Genomic DNA, 23,566 nt, shown 5'->3' with positions numbered 1-23,566 from the left:
CGTCCTTTTGAACGAATCGTTCACTCACGAGCCAACACTCACAGCAACACACACACACACACATAAAGTGAGTACGTGCCGATGGCACAACATGAAATGTCAAGATTCTCCTATTTGCCACGCATGCACGATTAGCAAGTGGCTGACCAGGCAGGCCTTGCGCGAAACTTACCTGTGGTTTGGCGATCCTGTTTACAATGCGCTGAACAAAATCATATGATCTGTTTTTTCATGATTTGTGTTCAAATATCTGTTTAAAAAAACAACGCAACTGTTAGCATGTGAATGCTATTTTCTAAAGTTTCAAGGTAGCCATACTCGTGGCGCTTTTGTGGCCATTTTACAACCAGGAACTAGAAATGATGACCGCTGATTGACCTTGTTACACAATGAAGTGAAAAGCGGAAAAAAACATTGCCGATCAGCTGTATTTTTCTATTTCCTGCTCCCATCAGACGGTGCGCACCTTCCGCCGGCGGCGATGTTACCCACCCACCTGGAAGCGCTGGGTGTTCTTCCTGTTCCCCGGCACGGCCATCGCCACGTCGGCCGTGGCTCTTTACGCCTTCGTGGAGACGGAGGAGAACTACTTCTACATCCACAGCATCTGGCACATGCTGATCGCCGGCAGCGTGGGCTTCCTCCTGCCGCCCCGCGCCAAGCCCGACGCCAAGGTGACGCCGCTCAAACGCAGGCGAGGCTGCGGCTACCAGCTGTGCGTCAACGAGCACGAGGAACTGGGCCTGGTGGACCCGGCCATCATCTCCATAAACAGCATCTGCACCAGCTGATGAACTCCCACGCTCGCACCCTCTTCTTTTACCTTTGGTGACACTTCATTGCCTTCTTTGACTCGGGACGTTCACGCACGGGAAATAAGCCACAGAACTCGAAGAACAGATGTAAATACTTTTATGCTGACAATGACACCTGGTCGGTGGTCTTCTTGTTGTCATGGTTACCACCGCTGTCCTCCGTGAAGCGAGGCAACGCCGCACGATTTGGCCGCTTCTCGCCAGGCGGTCCGAGCCAAGGCCGTTTTATTTAGATTGCGCCGAATCACACCAGAAGTTATCTCAAGGCACTGATGTGTACATCAGAGCGGGTCAAGAACCGCACTCCTCAGACATCCTAGAGCGGAACCTCGATTTGACCGGAACCAACGAGATTCCCGAAGTCAACGGACGGACAATGGTGTCCGTCCGATGAACTTCAAAGGCCCCTTGGTACCTTTCAAAGTCGGTGAGTTCCAGAATTTCCGCACCACAGACATACGCTGGCCACTTGCGCCGCCCCATGAGCAGTAATAGTGGATTATATTTGCCGCAACCTATCCCAGAGGGATTGGTCGCCAAACAATCGCCGCCGCTCAACAGAGGCAACCGACCGAGGTCAGTCGTTCAAACCCGAACAGAGACAAGCGTTCTGGTCACTCATGAAAACTAGTTGCTGAAGCCCGGTCACTGCCCGCCAGTCAGTTTTGGCGTGGGCCACCTTTGGCCCTCCAGCTCACCCGTGACCCTAATGAGGACAAGCGCGGTAGAAAAATTGATGGATGAGTGCTCCGTGGCAGCGTGAGCCCGATCGATTTTGACTCCGCTCGGTGCATTGGGGGCGCTTTTCGTTGAGCGATGGCTTGGCGGGGGTCCACTTTGGCGCTTTTGTAAGTTACCATGGAGACAGACAGACAGACAGACGTGCAAGTACTTCTGCTGTGTGTATAGTCGTAAGTCGTTCTAATGAAGTACTGTTTGCGCGCAGCGTACGGTACACGCGCTTGTTTGTGAATATGCATTCAAAGTCAAGGCTGCTATTTGACGGTGACTGTACAACTGCTTGTGTCGGTTATTTATTCAAACGGGCTTTTTACATTTTACTTACAGGGTTTTGCGATGACGGGCTCCTCGCCAACCTCCTTTAACATTTCCGCTTAGGTTACTTACCGCAAGCAAAAAATGTGACTCTGACCGAATTCATCAAGCTTTCTGTTGAAGTTATGCTTTAACCAATTTAAAGAAGTCATTGCAAAGAAAAGACTCGTACAGAGGGATAAGACCTTTTTTTGGGGGAGGAGGAATTCTTATCTTACCAACGGTGTATAAGAGTTATTGCAAAACCAGAAATACAAAGCCAGCCTCATTTTGAAATATATCACAGGGAGAATTAATCAGTTGAATCCAATTTTATCGATTCGGAAAAAAATTCAGATTGAATATTTTAGAGGCTATAACTGACAATTTATCTATTCAAATGTAATTTGATTGACATTGTAAAAACTGATTTTCTCCGAGATGCCCTTGTGGGAATTCCCCCCCCACTGAAAATTAAATTTATCTTGCATTTAACAAAAATCTGCTTTACCTCACACCTTGAAACCCACTGAAATGGAGTGAAAACATATTTGATCATTTCTTAAAGACAGTTTTTTTTTTTTTTTTTTTTTTTTAAGTGATGATTTTGGATTATGTTTTGCACTGAGACACAACAATGTCATGTACATTTTTTTACAACCTACAGCGGGTGTCACAAATGTAAAAAAAAAAATAATATATATATATATAGTCGTCATGTGGAATGTTAGACTGTCTTTTGCAACAGCAACGTAAGACTTTGTACGTAACGTAAGACCTATCCCTACGCCGTTTTGAAATGAATGTGCCGATTGTTCTCCCAATCCAAAGTGCAGCTTTCCTGTCGGGAGGAGAGCGAGAGACACACAGGCGGATCACCGCAGACCTCAAATCAACACCGGTCCGCCTTCCCTTCCCTTCCCTTCCCTTCCCTTCCCTTCCCTTCCCTTCCCTTCCCTTCCCTTCCCTTCCCTTCCCTTCCCTTCCCTTCCCTTCCCTTCCCTTCCCTTCCCTTCCCTTCCCTTCCCTTCCCTTCCCCTCCCCGACAGGACCTGTGTGACACCACATTCATAAAGAATAAATGTTTTTTTTTTTTCTTTGCCTTTGGCTCTCACTACTGCTTTTCCAACAAGGCTTTTCAAAGACAATTGGCGACCCTAATGGAAGCCGGGGAGAGTGAGATGAAACGTTGCTGTCAACGGCTTCCTTGCAGAAAGAAAGCGGGAGATGAATCATTCTGCCGTGCAAGCTCGTATGTGCCACAAAGCCGCGTGACTATTTGCTCTTTTTTTTTTTTTTTTTTTTTTGCAATAGGAAATGATGACACGAGTCGGTTTCCTCTGGGGAGAGTGACAAAAATATTTACGAGCGTTCCCGCCGTTTTATTTGTTGCTGTGAATTTACAACCTGCACAATTTAACGAGAGAGATGCGTCAAAGGAAATCCACATACAAATTTTTGTTTTGATTGACAAGGTCATCATTGCGTATTATTGCAAGTGCTGTTTTGGATGGTGTGGATTGTAGATCAAAATCTGGAAGATAAAAAGTATGGCCTGATCAATTTAGAATTGTTAATTCCGTTAATTGATTAATTTAAAAAAAGTGCTCATTTCAAAATAAATAATACTAGCGGATTAATAAAAAAGACATTAAAAAAAATTAAATAATAAATAAAAAAGACCATATAAAAACATTTTGTTGAAATCATTTTCCTACTTCCACACCAACACATTTAAACTCATTTTAACTGAGCAAGGATGAATTTTGGTTCTGAAGGTGCACCTAATAAAGTGACCAGTGCCAGTTAATTGAGAGCACAACAATGCAATCTAGTACTTGTTATTCAAGGTCTGTACTCTGCACATTACATTTCCAAAAATGAAGCAAAGTCCTTGTTTTTTTTTTTCTTACCAAAACTGATCAATCACACAAAAATGTGCAAAACGGAAGCTACGTATTTAACATCCTTAGTTTCCACTCTACAAAATGAAAATGTGTACAAAATATACTGTACAAGTAAAGCACTGCGACAAGCTTTTGTTCCCATTTCTATTCTGCGTGGTTATTACATTAAGGACTACAACAGGGTACAAGACAGCAGGACGGACATTCAGACAGGCTTTCTTCTCTCTTCATCAAAGAAGCAGAGCTGAGTTGGAAACCCCAAGCCTCCAGATTCTGAACAACCTGCTCCACTGCCTGAGCCACAGCCACCACATACACGAGTTCCAAGTTCAGTTTACAAATTTAAAAATGAACTTGTTCAGGTGGATGGATGGATGGCTGGATGGCCGGATGGATGGATGGATGGATGGACGGACGGACGGACGGACGGACGGACGGCAGGCAGGCAGCCAGGCAGGGTTAGCGAGAAAGGGTAGCCGTCCAAGTTATCAGGCAAGATTCCAAGGAAAAAGCTCTATGGTACTTCAAAGTAAGAGTCAAAATAATGATAATATCAAGTCAAGTCAAATGAGAGTACTATGTAAGATCAGCAAAAAGTATGAAAAGTATGTACTATGTAAAAGCACAATGATACATATGGGTATGAAATGTGTATATATTTTTTTATATACATAAAAAAAAGAAAAAAAAAGAAAAAACGGCTCTACAAGCTACCATTTATTGAACAAGTTCAAGTACAACACTGATCTTGGCACAACAGTATGAGAATCTAACAAAGACATTCAAGGATGGCGCGTGGAACGCAAATGCAAAGTGACACTCTGGTCGCATTTATCAGGCACTTCAAAAAAAGCATGAAAATTCTCGGGCTGTAATGAGAAAGCCCATCTCGCAAGTGTCAGAGTGGCGTCCTTGGCGAGCATAAAAGGCTCGCCATGGTGTGCGGGGGCACCATCACAAGGGCTTTTCAGTGGATGGAAATTTCAAAATCGTCCTTCCTTCCACTGCGTATGAAATGACAGGTCCGCGTCTTCTTCTTTGTATTCATGGCATCTTGATGGCCTTAATCTGATTTGATGGGATTACGATTCCTCGGACACGCCGCGACCTTCAACACGAGGACGGCAGCAGCCTAAAACATTTGCATGCTTGTTTTTTCTGAGCGCGACACCTTGCATCCATCTGTCCGTCTGTCCGTCCATCCTAACCCGTCCGTCCACCTATCTATGGTGTATCGTGAACCCCTTGCTCTTAGATCTTTCCGTCCTACTTTTCAGACCGCATTAGAAGATGCGCATTGAGCCGTCATGTCTGCCCATCGCTGAGCAAAGAAGAAACTCGCAAATCGATAGCGGTCACGTTGGCCAGGCCAGGCCAGGCCAGGCTTGGGTTAGTTTCACCCATCACCATGAAAATGGACTCAATTGTTTTTGGAGGAATAAACAAGACAAGCCGACTGTCGTCACGGCAACGCTTGCCGCGAAAGGCGCTGCCTTCCGCACACGGCAGATTAGAAGTTCGAGAAGAGAGTCAGAGTTAGTCGTTTGGAGTAAATCCGACAAGCAAAAAGGGAGCCTGTTGACATTTATCTCCGGCACCCATTCAGGGCCGCGCGCTAAACGCCGATGAGCGAGCCCGGCGCCCAAGATCGCAATTAAGAGGAGATGAAGAAAGTGTGCGGAGATTTCCGGCCGTGAAAAGGAGACATCGATGAAGACGGCAGATGAGGATGAAACGGGAATGATTCTGTCAGGGGCATGGAAAAGAACTTCTTTTTGTCCTGCCCTGCTATTCGGAGAGGCTGATCCCATCAAGGATGGCGCAAACCTCAAAACGCCACTCATGTACATATTCTTCATCCTATTTTCAAAACCCTATCCCTAGTTTGGAACCTTATCTTGAAGCCAACGTGTTAGCCAATGTGTTTTCACAGAGTCATGAAAAGCAGCAACATTTTCTGTGTGTCAAAACGAAGCTGCCGTGAATACGAAGCTTCACATCCCGGCCGGCCGGCCGGCCTTGCTGTCAGCGCAAAGTGGACTCTGACGCGTCAAGGCGACAGGCAGGCAGGCAGGCAGGCAGGCAGGCAGCAGGATGACACCAAATAGGTCACGCTGGATTTCAGACGGCGTGCGGCCGTGCTTACACGTTTGAACGCCGTCTGTCACGGCGCCCGTCGAAGACTTGTCTTTCACGCCGTGCGCTAACGATGCGAACCGCACATTGTCCTTGCCGTTATATACGAAATACAATACAAATATAAATACAAATAAATGCAAATAAAATAACTATTAAAAAATACACATATATGTTTTTTTTAAATAAACACAATTTACCCCCAATAAATACAAATAAATCAATCGATCAAGCAATGAATCAATAAATAAAGTAAAAAAAAAAAAAAAAAAGGAAAAAAGAAAGAAAGAAATGAGAGCAGGAGTATCCAAACCCGGTCGCGCATGTTTTCTATATCTCCCTCCTTCAACATACATGATGGTTTGAATCAGGCCCTGGAGGACCGTACCTAAACCTTACGCTTGCTCAGACCACTAGCCAGCTGCTCTAACATGACGGCTGCTATTTTATTCCTAAACACGCCAACCGATTATCGGCCTCAACAAGAGACATCTGGCCTTTGTGCTGCCGTCAGGAGCCTTGAGAATTATGCAAAATCTTTTTCCACACGCCGCATGAGGTCTTGTGCCAACTGCTGACTTCAGCAAAAATGTATTTGAAAATCACTTTAGATGAGATAATAAACGTGAAAAAATAGATTACCTTCTTCAACAGATTTGCACCTGATGAGTTTGTCACACTGTACTGCATGTCAAATAATAATGCAGCCATCCATCATCTCGTGTTCAGGGTCATGGATGAGGCGTTCCTTTGCATCAAAAATAACTCAAAGGTTGGATGCATTGACGTGAACTTTGGTCCAATATTCTGGAACACCGCTGACTTTGACGACCCCCACGTTGGAGGCTGACAAGTCATTTGGCGCGCGGGCGCACGCGCACCTCAGTCCAAGCAAGCAGCCGCATTTCCCATCAGTCTGTGCTGACAGTCACACTGACAGGCAAATATTAGCTCGCTAGCACGCTAACTAGTCCGTCTCACTCATGGCGTGTGGCAAAAGAAGCACTGTAGTAACTCTTTTGTCAAACACAACAATCGGTTTGGTAAAGGAGGATGGATTTTTGCTGCCGACAATCTCTCCATGACTTTGTGTGGAAGCAGACAAGCTAACCACTGAGCCACCTAGATTCAAAAAAAAAAAAAAATCTTCTGGAATTCCATTAGGTTATCTGAATACCCTCCTCCTCAATCAAGCAGTTGCTATGCTAAAACTTTGACGAACCTAAAGCTAGCAACACCGAGCGAAATCATCCAATCGACGCTCATTATCTTTGACTTTCCGTTTGTAGAAAAGGTGAGGAAGTGTGATCGGAGCAAGTTTCAGCTGCTGTGCAATCGATTGGCGCTCCGTGCCCCATTCACATTAGCCTTGTGATTTACTGGTGACAGTCGGGCTAGGCTCCATTGCCTGCTGTGGCCCTGAACAGGATAACGGCTTTAGACATTTTACCGTGCTAGGAAATTGACAAGATTTGGCATGAAGACGCCGTAAACTCTGATCAGTATGCCTGCGTTGCTGTCGGGATATGGTAGCACGCGGGCCAGCACGCCTGCAGCTCCTTTCCTGCGGAGTTGTGCGATTGTCGTCTTTTACATAGAAAATCTTCAGCCTCTTCAATCAGGACTCGACAATATTACTTTAAGAGCATGTAAAGGACTGGCGGCTCTCCAAGGGGAAGGTTTTGTGAAATAAATAACAACTCAAGACACAAAAGAATGGCATTCTTTGCCTAGGGATGACCCGATTTAGTGGCCTGCTTACTGTTAACTGTACCGTTTTGTTTTGTTAGCATTATGCTAACTTTCCTAGGGCATAGCTACGTGGTTGGTACAAATATACAACGTGTCATTAATTCTCTTTGTTTTAGTTTAACTTGGAAATCAAGCTCAACCGTGAGTGTCATTAAACAGCTTGAAGCCATGAAAATTCTTGACCATCTGCTAAATGCTGCTTGCTGTTGTTAAGTAGACCAAGTGTTAGCGCGCAGGCTCCTTCCTGGTTCAGGAAGATATTTTTCAGCGTAGTTTTTTTTTTAAATTCTGTACAAAATATATCAAGAAAATATTGAGTCTTTTTAGTGGTGGTAACTACACCCCAGTGATATTTAAAAATATGCACATTTCCCTTACGGCTGCATTGGACAAACTAGGATGCTAGCATTAAAGGTGTTTGATGCATAATAAGCTGTAGCAAAATTCACACTCGCAAAGCATGTGTCAGATATGAAGGCGGCCTCCAGTTAACGTTGCTATTCCGAAGGGAGAAATGTCTCACGCCTCACTGGGTGCCGCGACACATAGCGCCATTGAGTCCAATCGCACAATCGCAACCTGTCACAACGTGAAAAAAGCTGCTCCGTAAAAGCGTAAACGCACCATCTTGGCGGGCGTGCTCGTGCTACAGTAAGTGTTCCTCTTCAATCTGCACACACTGTATGCATTTATTCTTTAGACTTGACAACAGGCAGGACTTCTTTGAAGGGCACTTTCAAGGGTGGGCACACATTTTGTTTTCATTTGGAAATAATGCAAATAGAAATTCTGTGATCTCTTGACAGACAGCGGAATACTTGACATCATCGATACAAAATGACCGCCTTGTCAATGAGAATAAGCAGAAAAATATGAAAATGGGGGGAAAAAGATTTTGACGACATTTTTTTTTCTCAAAGATTTGTGACAAATTTGACACGACTTGAGTTGTGTTGACTTTTGGAGATTCCGCTGTGCCGCCACCTTTTTGCAGTTTTAAGCCTTCCTAATCATCTTCATCAGAGTGAGATAGTAATAGTGAATTTATAGCCGAGTCATTATCATCCTAATGCTTTAAGCTCCGTTGAGCGAATTCCTTTCAAGCCAAATCAACTGTCGGGGGGGGGGGTTGACATTCCAACGACATCTTGAAGCGAGCAGTCCCGCTTTTCTTCCCATATCAGTAAACATTTGAACGAGGACCAGCAGAGGACCCGCTTCTTTTGGAGCGTAACGGACTTGTTCAAACATCTTGAGGGGGGAAATAAGAATGTGGCTGAGTGGGAGCGGTGGGACTTTCTAGGTCACGCAAAGTGAATCCCGGGGAGGATTTTTACTCGGAGCAACACGATTTGCTTATCTGGAGTCGCCAAAGCCGTAATCACATTGTCACTCTGCACAGCTTCGGCTATTTATATATATTTTTTCTCTATTCTTATAAACAGCAAATTACCAGCAAAAGTAATCATCCTCCTCATGAAGCGCGCCTTGCTATGCTATTAACCTTGTGGCCGTCCTTCTTTTGGGACGTTTACATGGCACGGCTTAATGTGGTTGCGTATGGAATTAGTGAGGGGACATGGTAAATCACGCCTATGCCTTGTTGTCTTCTTCGTTTTTTATTGGAAAACTTTGTTTTGGAAGCATTTGCCACACAAGGAATAATACCGAATGAAAAATGTAATTACCAAACAATGATTTGATTCTTTTTGCTCTTCCGTTCAATTAAATCGCGTCTGAATTGAGACGTTTGCGGCATGGCAAGCAAATGACCGTAATCCAATTCTTTATTTCCAGTGTCATTTGTCACATTGGATTGTTCTGAAAGGTCTGCAGGATTTCTGCCTTGATTCATTCACGCTCGCACGCTCTCCCGCAGACATCAAATTGGGACGGATCCCAAAGTGCCTCCTACACGCTTTCATTAGACTGAGTGCACAGTTTCCATTTCAGCGAGGTTTTTTCGTTTTGCCTGCAGACAATTTGTGGTCAAGTTGGGGTTGGCAAACAATCACGCCGTCAAATCACCTCAGGCACGTAGCTTACCTAAGAGTTGAGTCATTGTGTGGCGTGAAGTAAATCTGAGGACTTGTCTGGCTCACAATGGCGGTTACAGTACATGTGCAACACTGCAAGCTTTTTACAGTCATTTCAAGTCGACGCATTTCAATATTTGGGCGATTTAACGAGAAATGGACGCCACTTATCCTGCATTGAAAGTGTCTGCTAGTCACTGGGGCGATTTTGTCCTTAATGGAAGGGGATATAAAGAACGAAGGCAGAGGCGGGCTCCTAAAAGGTAATGGACCTCGCCGAGCTGTGTCGCTCGCTGCTCTCCATCTGCAACGAGGGGGAACATTTTGGACCCAAAGAGAGCTATCTCTCAACGACGGCCTTTAAAAGTGGCTCGTGTCAGCGTTGCTTTGCTCCGAATGAACCGGGAAGAAGTGATTTCTTTCCTAAAGCGCAAGTAATCAGCCATGAATGCCTATTAGGAGATTGCATGGGCAAAATGACCACTCAAGTTTAAGGAGAATCACTCTCGTGGGATGAGGTGATGATAAAGGTGTTGGTTATTGCAGCTAAGCTCGCTGGGTATACAGTACGTATGTAAAAACAATCAAAGTTGAATTGCGTCATAGATATACAAAAGTTCAATTCAGGCACAGAAAGTGTGGCAATTGTCCGCTCACGTTGACTTTGGTGGGAATCCCAACGAGACAACCGCGGCGGCTCAGTGGCTCTTTGGGAGACTCGAACGGACACTTTATAACCTCTCGCTTTATTGGATTTGGTGAGCGCCTCAGCCAGGCATTAGCTTCAACGACTTCCATTTCCACAAAAACCTGGGAAAAAAAGCGCCCTTCTGTCTTGCGAAAGGTCAGAGGAGGTCAAAGATACTGGCGGGTGAATTGGAAATCTGCTTTTCTGCTTGACTGCTCGTGGTAGAACCATGAGGAATGTTCCACATTCCTTCGATTCTTTTCCCAAATCTTTGAATTTAACAGCGAGGCTGTTTGCAACCAGCCTTTCCATTGGAGAATTTGACAAAGAAAAAAAAATCAAATTATTCATTCAATTTCAATCAACTTTGGCCTTTTTTCGTAAAACTGAAAGGAGAAGAACATCTCTCTAAAGCGTAGCAAAATTTGCTGGGAGCAGCTAATTAAATCCGTTTGGCACTCGCATTCTGTACTCACACTGACACTCGGCAGGTGACTTATTCTGGGAGACAAAATTAGGTGCGCTTTTCTTTCCTCGCAGCCAACTTGAAACGTCGGGACGCATCGTGATAGCACCGCGAGCAGACTTTCAAGCAGTGAGCGAGCGAGCGCTCTTTGAGCCGCAGCAGCTGTCGAACTCCCGATAAGACAACGGCGTGACAAGAGCGCAAAAAGCTCCGAGGTAAACTTCGCTATTCAGCCACAAGTCGCATGCGAATTCCCACACTCTTCAATCAGCTCCTCCATGATTTATTGCAATTACAAGGAGGCACGTGTACAGCAGTAGCCCTCGAGGGCGTCAATCGATTTAAGTGAGCCGCATCACAAAGAACCGCCGGGGCCCAAAACTAAATGTACAGTGCAGTACATTATCTTTCAATCAGCCCAACCCAACCAACATGATGTCAGCCCGCAGGCGAAAAGAAATGACACGTGCGCCTTCCCGCTGCTTCCCGCTGCTACCCGCTGCTACCCGCTGCGTGGTATTAAGGCAAAATGTCAGGACGTTGACGATCTCCTCAAGACGCAAAGCAGGCCCAGCGGGGACACGCCGTAATTAAGAAAGGCAAATTGTTGCAAAGTGCTCGGAGCGCGAGCCCCGCTCGTCCTCGCGTTGGCCAATGCTGGGGGGGGGGGGGGACCTTGCCGGCCGCTGCGCAGAACGCGCCGGGTCATCCATCATCGTGGCGCGGAGGCGCTGAGGTACACTGAGGTGAGCCTGATTAAAACCGAGGATGCCTCCCGACCCGCTCCGATTAGAGGAGGGAGAGGAGGAGCCCCGGTCCGGCCGGCCGGCCGGCCCCATCCATCCATCCATCCATCCATCCATCCATCCATCCATCCATCCATCCATCCATCCATCCATCCATCCATCCATCTCCCTTCTGCTTTATTCATGCGCTCCGCGGCTCCGATGCTTTTTCCTCAAGTCCCCTCTGCAAGATTCCAATTCCCCGAGAGGCGCCGGTGAATTGTGCGCGTCTCATTGCACGCTCGCATCTTCTCGCTGCGCTTTTATGTGCGTATGATTTCCCCTTGGAAGAATATCAGCGTCTATCTAATCGCAAAATCTTCCTTTTGGAATAATCAAAATAAGATTATTCATTGAAGTGTGGCTGAGGGGAAAATGATGATGCTGTTTTATTGTGCACACTGTTAGATGAAAAGATTTGATTGGGCTGTGATTAATTATGAATAAAACAGAGTTTACAGTAGACAGGTACTCAGGAGAACGAAGCCCTTGATTGATTGATCTATTTATTTAACCTTGGCTTATTTATTTATGTATTATTTATTTATTTTACATGACATTACTGTTGGTACTATTTTTCACATACATACAAATGAAGGAGAGCATTTTTTATCTGCTCCACATCTGATTCTCCACAAATAAATACAAAATTAAATAAAGAAAGTTGTGTGGAAAATTGATGGTCATTTTTGCATTATTGCTAACACCCACTGCTTCATATTATTCATCTATACAGACAACACTTGAGTTTGAATTCAAATATTCAGGAAGGACTTTTTCTGTTTACTAGTCATTGAATAAAACATTCTCGTGCCTACTGAATATATGAGCCTTGCATTTCAATGTGTAACATTTCGAGCAGTGGTGAGATTAATACATCTTAACAGTGGATCAGTGGAGCTTCTCCGAAGATATGGGAATTAAAAAAAAAAAAGAAAAGTCATGCTAGGGTCAATTAAGGTTTTTAGCTGTTAATGAGGCGCTTCTTCTCCAGGGTCTTTTTCCACTTTGGAAGACGCTGGCAAACTTAGCGTACGTTTGGAATTGAAAAGAAGCCCAACTCGCACGGGCTTCTCGGGTCTAATTAGTTTGCCTTTGTTATCGTGTGCGTGTGTGTGTGTGTGGAGGGGTGACAAATTGTTTATTGTAGCAAGTATTAGTGAATGTGACATGTCATGCCAGTTATTGAAATGAAGTGTAAATCCAAAAAGTGCTGTGACGCAATGAGTCGATAAACGTAGCATCTCCCCCTCGCCCCCCCAACCAGCGCGTTAACATTCCAAAGCGCACACACAGCACAGCACAGCACAGCACAGCACAGCACTATCCTAATGAATGACCAACGTGGGTAGAGCGGAAGAGCGTCCTGGTACAATCCATATTCCTGCCTCGCGCTTCCAGGAGATGGATTCCCATATTAACAAATGCTGAAAGTGATTTTTGTTTAGGGGACGGCACTTCTTTTGGCAGCCTGAAGGCTAATCCTTTAATGGCTGCCATATTACTATGAAGAGGTAGTAGCGACAGCAGATCCTGTTAGTTTCAATTTTCTTCCCGCTGCTGAGCCAGCACACTGAACTGAATGATAAGGGGCCGCAATGGAGCCTAATCCCTCCATCCTACATCCCCCGGACTCCCCGAACTGCTATCATGCCAATAAAACCTTCTTGTGGGCATCATGTCCTTTTCACGGGATTTGCCCACGTGGCCACGCCCACAAAGGAAAAACAGCTTGGCTGCCGGCAGACACGTTGACCTTTAGCGAGCCTTCCCTTGCTGTGTGACATTATGCGCAGGGATGGCCCGGCTTAAAGATGCGGGAGCAAAATGGACGCCGATGAGTCACCCACTTTAAACCCACCTGACTATTTGTTGTGATTCAAAACACTGGTGAACTGAGCAGATGTAACAGATGATTAGCTATGCACTGGAACTTTCACGAGTAAAAAACAAAACAAAACAAAACAGCAATTACAGCGGGGGAACAATTGTTTGTGATTTCTCATTATAGTTGGGTTTTATTTCAGTTGGACTTTTATCTTTTAATTCTGTTTTAATTCATCTGTAGAGCGGGCTTGTTCATTTTTACGTATTTGTGTTTTGTCAAAGATAGTTTGTTTATTAGTTTTAATATTAGTTTGACTTTTTAATATACTGATTATATGTTTATTGTAAGTTTAAAAAGGTCACTGAGTATGGTGTAATAAATCAAACCTGGTACAGTCCCTGTAGCTTGAAAGCAAAGCTTTCAAAACCACGCGTGCGAGTGAGGTGGAACTGGACGCGGTAATCACTATCGCGCATGTACTTATGGTTTATCAGCAGTTTCGATCCACGACAGCGTCTATTCGCACGCACATGGAACGCCTTAGTGAATTGTTCTTCCTGCTTCTGAATATACTTGGAGGCATGCAGAGAAGCATGTCATCATAAAGTCTTTGGGCGCCCTGTCACCAAACGAGGCACAACGCGCTCTGCGCTACAACAACAACACTCCTTTTGTTGTTTTTTTTCGGGGTGGGGGGGGGGGCTCTCCTGTGAACATTTTCTACTTTTGTTTGCCGGGGCTACGTTTGACGGCTGTCGGGAGTCGTTTCATGTGCATCACCACCACCATCAGCAGCAGCGGCGGCAGAAGCTTCAACTGTGACGGAGCACTTCTGTCTGAACCTCAAACTGCATGGAGCGACCCAGAAAGATTATTTTCCCAAGGGATGGCAATAAAGCTAGTGGCAGGCCATTCATTTGGCACCTGGACCTACGAGATTTAATCCTTCCGCTAAAACCACCATTGAAAGCAGGCATGGGTGAGTACTGATAGCAGGTGCCGGTTTCAGGCAACTCCCGGCCTCGTTTTCAAAGTATCAAGTAGCCATGGAGACGGCCGATACCAGCCACTGATGCTTAATACCAAACAAATCTAACATGAAGTCCTCCTTGGCATTAGTTGGCACTATAGTGCAATTCATTACAAAATAGATCACTGGCAGTTCAAACGGGAAAACGTACACTCGGAGAAGGCGCATGCATGCATTATGCAGCGCCTATTAGCCATTATTGGCCATCCAAGGGGGGCCATAATATTACGGCTGTCGCGAGCGAGCCGACGGGATGCGAAGCATCTCGCGGTGGACTTCTCAGCAGATGGTGGTCTGCATGCTCGCGGTAGCGTGCCGCCCGCCCCCCTCGCTGACCCCATGTCATCCTTCATCCTCTCCCGGCGTGGAGGGCGGCTGAAGGCCAGTGATTTTTCATGGCGGCGGGCGCATGCCCTTGGACTGGCTTGTAAGGAATGCTTTCAGTTGTGCTTTATTGCAGCCAGGTTGTGTTTGAGCCTTTCAAAGCCTTCAAAACACTCTGCACTTCACTCGAATCCGTCCGCGCCCTTTATTGCGTCATGAAGGTACTGCTTTCTTTTGAGGGAGATTCATAACAATTGTTGAATAAATTAGGTGAAAGTCCTGTGTGATTTAGGAGAATGATTTGTGAGAGACAATAGAAGTGAAGGATGGCCTCATAAGGTGCCAGGGCGACGACACAAATGTAGAAAAAGGAAAGATCAAATATTCATGAAGTGTTTGGAGGAAGCGAATCCCATCATGTATTCTTCGTCTGTGCAATTTCCTCGCAGAGAGTGAAAGAGGCGGGCGCTCGACGTTGGTCGCCCAAGAGACGCCTGTAGACAAACACCAAACTTTGGTGATTGATGTGACACGCACGTGACAGACGGACGGAGAGTGCAAAGTGCAGGCAATAAAACAAAACAAAACAAAACAAACAATACAAAGATAACCTCTCTACTGACCTCTACAGGACGAGTTATATTAAACATTCAAAGTCACTCCAAATTATTAAAGCTCACTTAAGTGGCATTCTCAACAGCAGGGCTCCCCTAAATAATAAATAAAAAAAGTTGTGTGTGCGTGTGTGTTCTCACTATAAATTATAAGCATCTTCTTTTCTGCTTCAAAAACATCAAGGTCACGCTGCTCTTATTTTATTTTTAGAAATGTTGTGTCAAATGATTGTAAATGAAAGTAGACCACTCATTTCATTCTTTAGTTGCATACAATCTTTGCCATATTTGTGTAAGAAGCACTACGTGCCTGACTAGGCTTTGAAACAAAGTTTAAAGGCGAAAACAGGCGAGAATTTGACAGAGCATCATCATGGTCTGTGTATGCGTGTTTGATTTTTTTTCCTCCCTAGCTTTTGAAGGTGAATTATTCAACACTTCCCTCTCTTCCTCATTCCCCTCCCCGCCTCCCCAAAACAGCATGGAAACTCTTCATTTTCTCCAATTCCCACAGAGAGTGTCAGGAGTTTAAAAACTGCTGTTGAACATTAATTGCATTGTGCACATCATCTGGAGCCGAGAAAAAGGAAAATGTAGGACGAATATCACCTAAGCTGCTAACGGAGCAGCACAACTATAAGCGGGATGATTGCAATCATCTGCCCATTGTTGCTTTTACTTTAGGCATGCCTTGTCCGGCCGGCCGGGAGATGCCTGCCCAGAGGACATGGTTGCATCTCATTCGATCACACTCATTTTCGTTGGAGAGCTTAAACGATTAATTAAAAGCAATTAAGAAACTCTTCTGTGGATAACTTCATGGGAGTTGGAAGGTCAGCAAAGTCCATTATCATTTGTGACTTATTGCTATGAGTTGCGTTTTGACTTTTTTTTTTTTTTACACCCCAAACACTCAATGTTCCTTTAGCTACATAAAGTTACGATTCACAATAAATTAACGATAGGTTGCGAGTTGCCGACCACGCAAAATGACCACTACGATTTTTTTTTGAGCGCTTGCATTGAATCTCTTAATATAGGCAGTAAACAGCGAGTTTCTGATTCAAAATGAACTGAAATAGAAATAAATATGTATCAATTACAGGAAATAAGAAAGGACATAGAAACATAAAAAGATGGAGGAAAAAACACAAATTTAAAAAAGGGAAAAAAACCTTTTTTAAAACACGTTACCACTGAAATATGTGTAACATTGCATCATGCAATACCAAAGTAGATAGAAGGAAAAAAAGATTGCATCAGATTTCCTGGTGACGTCACCAATCGTCACCGCCGCTTGGCAGTTCAGAGCTCGCTAACCCGTGAACAAGTCGCTTAAAGTGGGCCAGCTGCTCATTTGGTATGGCCGAACAGACTGTCGTGGACAAAATGAGTCAACTCAACGTTGCCGAAGGTCAAAAGGTAACGTTTTGCCTTCATTTCTAGCAACGCTAATTCAATTTCGCCGGTTAGCTTAGCCTAGCCGTCGCTCGGTTCACATTGACAACTAGCAATGTGCTTGTCGGCTTTCGGGAAGAACCGGCCGGCGACCCCTCATTGAAATCAACTCAAATGCTCCACGTATGATCATGGCAGCCTCTTACAACAACTTTCAAAAACTTTCCCCTTTCTCGGTTTGGTTTTTTTGACATCTGCTAGTAATCTTGAACTAGAAATAGCCAAAGTACCATTGTTGTGCAAGCTATATTTGTTTCCTCTCGCACAAAAAAAAAAAAAACCCAAACAAAATAAAAATGAATTTCACCCCGCAAATTTGTAATGTTTCAACAAGTATGTCCTTTCATCTTTAGTGACGTCAATACTGCAACGGTTCAGCACTGTAATAATTAAGTATAATGTGTCTTAAATTAATATACAGTAGCTACTGTGTGATGGTTGAACAGGGAGGAGCACCGAATGGTAAAGATGGAGGAAAGAAGAAGGTGAAAAATATTGCAGGAGATGCTGGTGGCAGAGCTGAGGTGAGCAACGAAAACATGTTTCAATCCTGCATCCGGAAGTCGATAGTTTTTTTTTTTTTTTTTTTATCCCCCCCCCTGCAGCTTTCACCAGCACCGGAGTACATTGATGAGCGCCTGACGTTATACGCCAAGCTCAAAGCTGAGCACGATGCCCTCATGGCAGAGAGAGCGGCCAAAGAGTCTCACCCCATTAAAGTCACTTTACCCGACGGGAAAGTGGTGGACGCAGAGTCTTGGAAGACCACCCCTTACCAAGTGGCTTGTGGAATCAGGTCAGTTAGATGCTTGGCTGCCGCTCATCCTAGTTATGATTATTATTTTTTAAATCTACCTTTGCTACTCTACATGGATTATCATGGCTGTGAAACTCCCTTATTATGATTATGATGCTGCGCTTTGCTCAACTATATTTTGCACGTCAGAGCACTTTTGAACTGCACTCGTCTCTTGAAAGCAGACTTGTCAGCAAAACTCAACGTCTGGGGGTGAATTTGATGACTATGTCCCGCTCTGGCATCCAGTCAAGGTCTGGCCGACAACACGGTGATTGCCAAGGTGAACAAAGGCGTGTGGGATCTGGACCGGCCTCTGGAGGACCACTGCAGTCTGGAGTTGCTCAAGTTTGACGATGACGAGGCTCAAGCTGTGAGTCCGCCGGCGCCAATCATTGTTTACAAATAGAAATTCTGACCACTGAAGGAGAATATCCCCGAAATATGCTGTATATTATTGACACATTTTAATCCCGTTATAGTGAATCTATTTAATGCGTTTCATTTTTTTGAATTTTGTTTGTGAAGTAAATTGCCCATGATATCTAAAATTGAGGTGCACCAATGATATATTGTGAGGAAGCTATTCAAGTATGTACTGTTTATAAATAGTACTGCAACGAATTTACATTGTGCTAGTCAGTCACAAGGCACTTTATGGTTAAGACTGAAAATTTGCCACGTAAAAGGAAAAAAATAAATAAAGAATAATCAATTCCAACCAATGCAGCTACAAAAAACAACCTTGGCACATGTTATAGGAGCTGGGAAAAACAAAAACAAATCAATGACTGCTTAAGAAAAAAGATCCTTTGATAGCGCTATTATGGAAGCGAAAAAAACCCTTTGCTGCTACAAAAAAACCTGAATATCTTTATCCTCCAAGGTTTACTGGCATTCCAGCGCTCACATCCTGGGTGAAGCCATGGAGCGAGTCTACGGGGGCTGCCTGTGCTACGGTCCGCCCATCGAGAACGGCTTCTACTACGACATGTTCCTGGACGGCAACGAGTGAGCGGCGCACGCTTCGGCCTCCCGTTTCTCCAAACAATCGTTGATGAGCTTGGCTTTTTTAATGATGTCGACTGGAGTTGAAACAACAGCTTTTCCACTCGACGTTCTCCCCATATGCATTTCCACCGTGCTGCAGGAAAGTGCTGTCTAATTAATTCCATAAGCCTCCTAATGAAGTCATGTTATGCTAATGGCCTTCCTCACTGACTGATTCTTACCAAGGAGATTTTGACATTGCAGGACCCTTCCAGCCAATTACTCTCGACCATTAGTCCAGATTTCTCAAAGGTTCCCCGCTAATCACAACGGCGCCGACACTTAAGATGCCCTTTAAACACGAGCGCGCGCGTTAAATTTAGCTGCGTTTTTGAATATAGACGCGAGATGCAATATTTCTCTTTTGTGCGCAGGGGGGTGTCGAGCAATGACTTCCCCTGTCTGGAGGGTCTGTGCAAGAAAATCATCAAGGAGAAGCAGCCATTTGAGAGGCTGGAGATCAAAAAGGAAACTCTGCTGGAGATGTTCAAGGTATTTCACAGAAGGAACATCGCGTGACTAACTAGACAGTTAACCCTCGCGGACAGCGACCGTGCTGTGCGGCGAAAAGCTGCCATTTGAAGATAGCGGGGTTGTAATTGCTCATAGGTGCCACAAGGTGGCAGCAACGCATTTGAGATGCCCAAAAAATGGTAGCGGTTTAATGTCTAACCCACGCTCTTCCTCTTGACAGTACAACAAGTTCAAGTGCCGCATATTGAACGAGAAGGTCACCACTCCCACCACAACAGTTTACAGGTGAGTGCGCCTTGGCTATTTTCTGCGTCTTTGTTGTGCGTCTCAAACGTCCTTCCATCTCAAACGTTTCAGGTGCGGCCCTTTAATCGATTTGTGTCGGGGTCCGCACGTGAGGCACACAGGAAAAATCAAGGCACTTAAGATCCACAAGGTGAGCTGCCTTTCTGACTATCATAAATCCAGCAAATCCCCACGCAGGGAAATATGTACGTATGGCGTTGGCTTGAGAAAGGCGTTTTCAACAGAACTCCTCCACATACTGGGAGGGAAAAGCGGACATGGAGAGCCTCCAGCGGATATATGGAATCTCTTTCCCCGACCCCAAAATGCTGAAAGAGTGGGAGAAGTTTCAGGAAGAGGCCAAGAACAGAGATCATCGCAAACTGGGCCGGGTATGAACGTAGCTCACGGAGCTGATAAAGTCGACTTTTGCCCAGGAAAAATGATTTAGTTCATTTGAGCCAAGTGGTGAAAAAGAGGAGAAAAAAAATGTTGCCAAGGCAAATCCTCATTCCAGCTCGTTATGAGTCGGAAACTGGATTGGCCTGAATGCAAACGTGTCGTCCTCAGGAGCAGGATCTGTTCTTCTTTCACGACCTGAGTCCAGGGAGCTGCTTCTTTCTGCCCAAAGGCGCCTTCATCTACAACACGCTGATTGAGTTCATCAGAGTAAGTCAGAGTCATAATCAGACAAATATAGGAAAAGGTTGATTTGGTTTGGTTTTGCTCTAGAGCGAGTACAGGAAAAGGGGCTTCCAGGAGGTGGTGACGCCCAACATCTACAACAGCAAACTGTGGCAGACCTCCGGCCACTGGCAGCATTACAGCGAAAATATGTTCTCCTTCGAGGTGGAGAAGGAAACATTTGCCCTCAAACCTATGAACTGCCCGGGCCATTGGTGAGGCCTCTTCTTCTTCTTCTTCTTCTCCTCCTCTTGCACTATTTTTTATTTTCTTTCCTCATTGCCCTGATGAAATTTCAGTCTGATGTTTGACCACCGGCCACGCTCGTGGAGAGAGCTGCCGCTGCGCATGGCTGACTTTGGCGTCCTGCACCGCAACGAGCTATCGGGGGCCCTCACCGGCCTCACCCGCGTCCGCCGCTTCCAGCAGGATGACGCTCACATCTTCTGCTCCATGGATCAGGTCAGCACAGCACAACCCCAAGTAGTGAAAGGCACCGATAATTTGTCAATACCCGTCTGCCGAGTCTGCTTTGAATGCCATTTTCGAAGCGCGCGATTGTCTTTTTTTTTGCGCTCAGATCGAGGACGAGATCAAGGGCTGCCTGGACTTCCTGCGCACCGTCTACGACGTGTTCGGCTTCACGTTCAAGCTAAACCTCTCCACGAGACCTGAGAAATTCCTGGGAGAGCCCGCCGTTTGGGAGCAAGCAGAGAAGGTAATCAAAGCACCTCTTTGTTTTTCTTGCTTAGCTGAAAATGTCAAGCGCTCGCACAAAGCCTCGGGAGAGCGACGATGGCCGAGCCGCGACGTTATCGAGATAGAAATTGAAGAGCCTCGGCTCGGCGCAAATGGAAGGTGCTTCTCCAAAGACAAAGAACATCTATATTTAAAAAGAACGGGCGGCGCTCGGCACATCTGCTGTCAGCTAAAAATGGGCTCTGTTCTCCCGAGGATTTACCTCGCCGCAGAGATTTTCCAACATTTGTCAGCTCACCAAGAGAGATGACAGAGATACCATTGTAGCCCTTTGAACAAAATTAAAGCTTACACGTGAGCAATCCCCTCATATTTGTGATTCACTTTTGACAAATTAACATTTTATTCCCTATAAAAACTTGCCTCAGTTATTGGGCAAAAAAAAGTAGCATTTTTTTTGTTCTTTGTGAAATGTTCTAAAATATCACATGGTTGCGCCACAGCCCTATTTAATCAGAAAGTGCGTCATGAATTATGTTTAAGAAGATCTTTTTTAGTACTATTTTCTTTACTCTTTACATACAGGTACAGAAGGTACAACAGTGGGCAGCTCTGCCTCACTTGTCGACACTGGCCTTGATTGTGACAAGAATACAATGGCTTCAGTCATTCTTTCGCACCATATGTATATTGCATTTAATGTACAATGGCCGCTGAATTAAGTCAATTTTTTTTTCTTCCTAACTAACAATCCAGGATCTAACGATTCTGTGCTTATTTGGCAGCAACTGGAGAACAGCTTGAATGACTTTGGGGAGAAATGGGTTCTCAACCCGGGTGACGGAGCTTTCTACGGGCCAAAGGTGAAGCGGCTAACAAGGCCGATAACGGGCCATCAGCGCGTCTTTCATTAACCTCTCGTCTCGTTTGCGCGCAGATCGACATCCAGATCAAGGACGCCATCGGCCGATACCATCAGTGCGCCACCATCCAGCTGGACTTCCAGCTACCCATCCGCTTCAATCTCTCTTTTGTTAGGTGCTTATCCGGCTCGCTAGCTAAAATTCAGCCTGTAGAAAATCTCAACAAGTCTGCTTTGTAGTGCTGTAATGTTCAACTCTTTTACAGCCAAGGTTGCAAAGGGGTGGGCAATTTCAAGAGCCTTTTTTTTAATAGAAGTGTATCACATTCAAAAGTTTTGTTTTGTTATAAGCAGACATCTAGATTTAAATTCCGTACTAAGAGGGAACCTTCAGTTTGGGAAATAAATGGAAAGTTTCCATCTTTCAACCAGCCATGATGGAGATGACAAGAAGAGACCAGTGATCATCCACAGAGCCATCCTGGGATCGGTGGAGCGGATGATCGCCATCCTGACGGAAAACTACGGAGGCAAATGGTTGGTTTACCATCCGTGATGTATTGATTTATATCGTAAGAGACGAGCACTGATAAAATGTCCCACAGGCCGCTGTGGTTATCACCTCGCCAAGTTATGGTCGTCCCCGTGGGACCAACCTGTGAGGACTATGCGCAAAAGGTAAGGAAGGAAAAAAATCTTAGAAATGATACTTTTCTACATGATGCCCCACGATAGAAAAAAACAAACATGTAATCACCGAAAGAATAATGAATATACGGTATAACACACTTGACTCACGATTAATGAAGTAGTAATATTGAATATAAGACGCATTCAATTATCTCAAAATGCTTCAGTCACTGATTACAGTTTCTTACCTATCTGTTTCATGTTCTTTTCCAAAGATTTGGTGAGAATAAATGCAGTGAAAAATACACATGCGACTGAATTCAGCATGTATACAAACTGTGTTCTCCAAGGAGGAGAACTGGATGAGTTCTTATTGTGGGCGCCTGCTCAGCCCCATTAGCTTGGCAGTGCATTACTGCCACCAAGTGGACTGGAGACTTGTTGCAATCACAGTCTGCCAGCAAGCAGCAATGTGAGATTACGATCCACAAGATGTCCATTTGAAGACTAAACAATACTTTTTTTTTTTTTTTTTTTAACTGTCCAGGTTCAACAAGACTTTCACAACGCCGGCTTCATGAGCGACGTGGATCTAGATCCCGGATGCACTCTAAACAAGAAGATTCGAAACGCCCAACTGTCACAGTACAACTTTATCCTGGGTGAGTGACTTCATCCATCCCTCCCTCCCTCCCTCCCTCTTCTTTTCATGTTCTACTTTGCTAATGTCTTTTTCCTACTATTTGCCCTCACCAAACAGTGGTGGGGGAAAAAGAGAAGACGAGTAACACAGTGAACGTGCGCACTCGGGACAACAAAGTTCACGGCGAGCGCGGTGTGGACGACTGCATCCGACGTCTCAAAGAGCTCAAATTGTCTAAGAGCCGGAACGCAGAAGAGGATTTCTGAGATGTTTTGTTTCATCTCAGCACCTGAGTCAATTATCGGTAAAAGGGCTCGGACTTTTTTTTTTTGAAGAAGAAGAAGCCAAATTGGCCAACTACATTTTGTTGTCAATAATCATGTGTAACTTGGTGCCTGGTCTCCTATTCCAACTGTATTTGCTCTTGACTTGACTTTGGTCTTTTGGCTTTAACGGTCGATTGGTGTTTTTTTTTTTTCTTTTCATGCTGTCTTCATGTTTTCAGGGAATTGTACACGAGTTGCAATTTTGGTAATTAAACAGTCTATTCTTGACTTGTGTGTCTGTGT

The 23,566-nt window shown here is 44.9% G+C and overlaps 2 protein-coding genes and 1 long non-coding RNA gene across 4 annotated transcripts in view; 2 read left to right on the top strand and 1 right to left on the bottom strand.

Moving 5' to 3' along the window:
* tmem8b (transmembrane protein 8B) overlaps window positions 1-3,902 on the top strand; it is a 30,844-nt gene extending 26,942 nt beyond the window's left edge. The window contains exon 13 of the mRNA XM_049762268.1: window positions 456-3,902. Within this exon, the coding sequence (XP_049618225.1) occupies window positions 456-791 (336 nt within the window). The 3' untranslated portion in view covers window positions 792-3,902. The remainder of the gene's footprint in view (window positions 1-455) is intronic.
* LOC125993597 (uncharacterized) overlaps window positions 3,245-23,566 on the bottom strand; it is a 71,101-nt gene continuing 50,779 nt past the window's right edge. For both annotated transcript variants that reach the window (XR_007490344.2, XR_007490343.2), the window contains one exon: window positions 3,245-3,384. This is a non-coding gene — a long non-coding RNA (uncharacterized lncRNA). The remainder of the gene's footprint in view (window positions 3,385-23,566) is intronic.
* Window positions 16,668-23,551, top strand: tars1 (threonyl-tRNA synthetase 1). The gene is made up of 19 exons (XM_049762269.1): window positions 16,668-16,838; window positions 17,321-17,398; window positions 17,480-17,670; window positions 17,920-18,043; window positions 18,557-18,681; window positions 19,095-19,212; window positions 19,415-19,479; window positions 19,552-19,630; window positions 19,725-19,871; window positions 20,050-20,148; window positions 20,212-20,378; window positions 20,463-20,625; window positions 20,744-20,881; window positions 21,648-21,725; window positions 21,800-21,900; window positions 22,157-22,261; window positions 22,330-22,402; window positions 22,902-23,016; window positions 23,115-23,551. Exons 1-19 carry the CDS (start codon window positions 16,779-16,781, stop codon window positions 23,261-23,263), a joined length of 2,175 nt encoding a protein of 724 aa, XP_049618226.1. The 5' UTR covers window positions 16,668-16,778; the 3' UTR covers window positions 23,264-23,551.

The sequence above is a fragment of the Syngnathus scovelli genome, chromosome 3, assembly GCF_024217435.2.
Source record: "Syngnathus scovelli strain Florida chromosome 3, RoL_Ssco_1.2, whole genome shotgun sequence".
Taxonomy (NCBI): Eukaryota; Metazoa; Chordata; class Actinopteri; order Syngnathiformes; family Syngnathidae; genus Syngnathus; species Syngnathus scovelli.
This window is presented reverse-complemented; position numbering and strand designations above follow the sequence as displayed.

Excerpts from the sequence above, each read along its gene's own strand:
- tars1 (XM_049762269.1), top strand. The coding sequence starts at position 16,779 with ATGGCCGAACAGACTGTCGTGGACAAAATGAGTCAACTCAACGTTGCC. Across the intron at positions 18,044-18,556 it reads ACGATGACGAGGCTCAAGCT|GTTTACTGGCATTCCAGCGC; the intron begins GTGAGTCCGCCG and ends TTATCCTCCAAG. Across the intron at positions 20,379-20,462 it reads ATGAACTGCCCGGGCCATTG|TCTGATGTTTGACCACCGGC; the intron begins GTGAGGCCTCTT and ends ATGAAATTTCAG.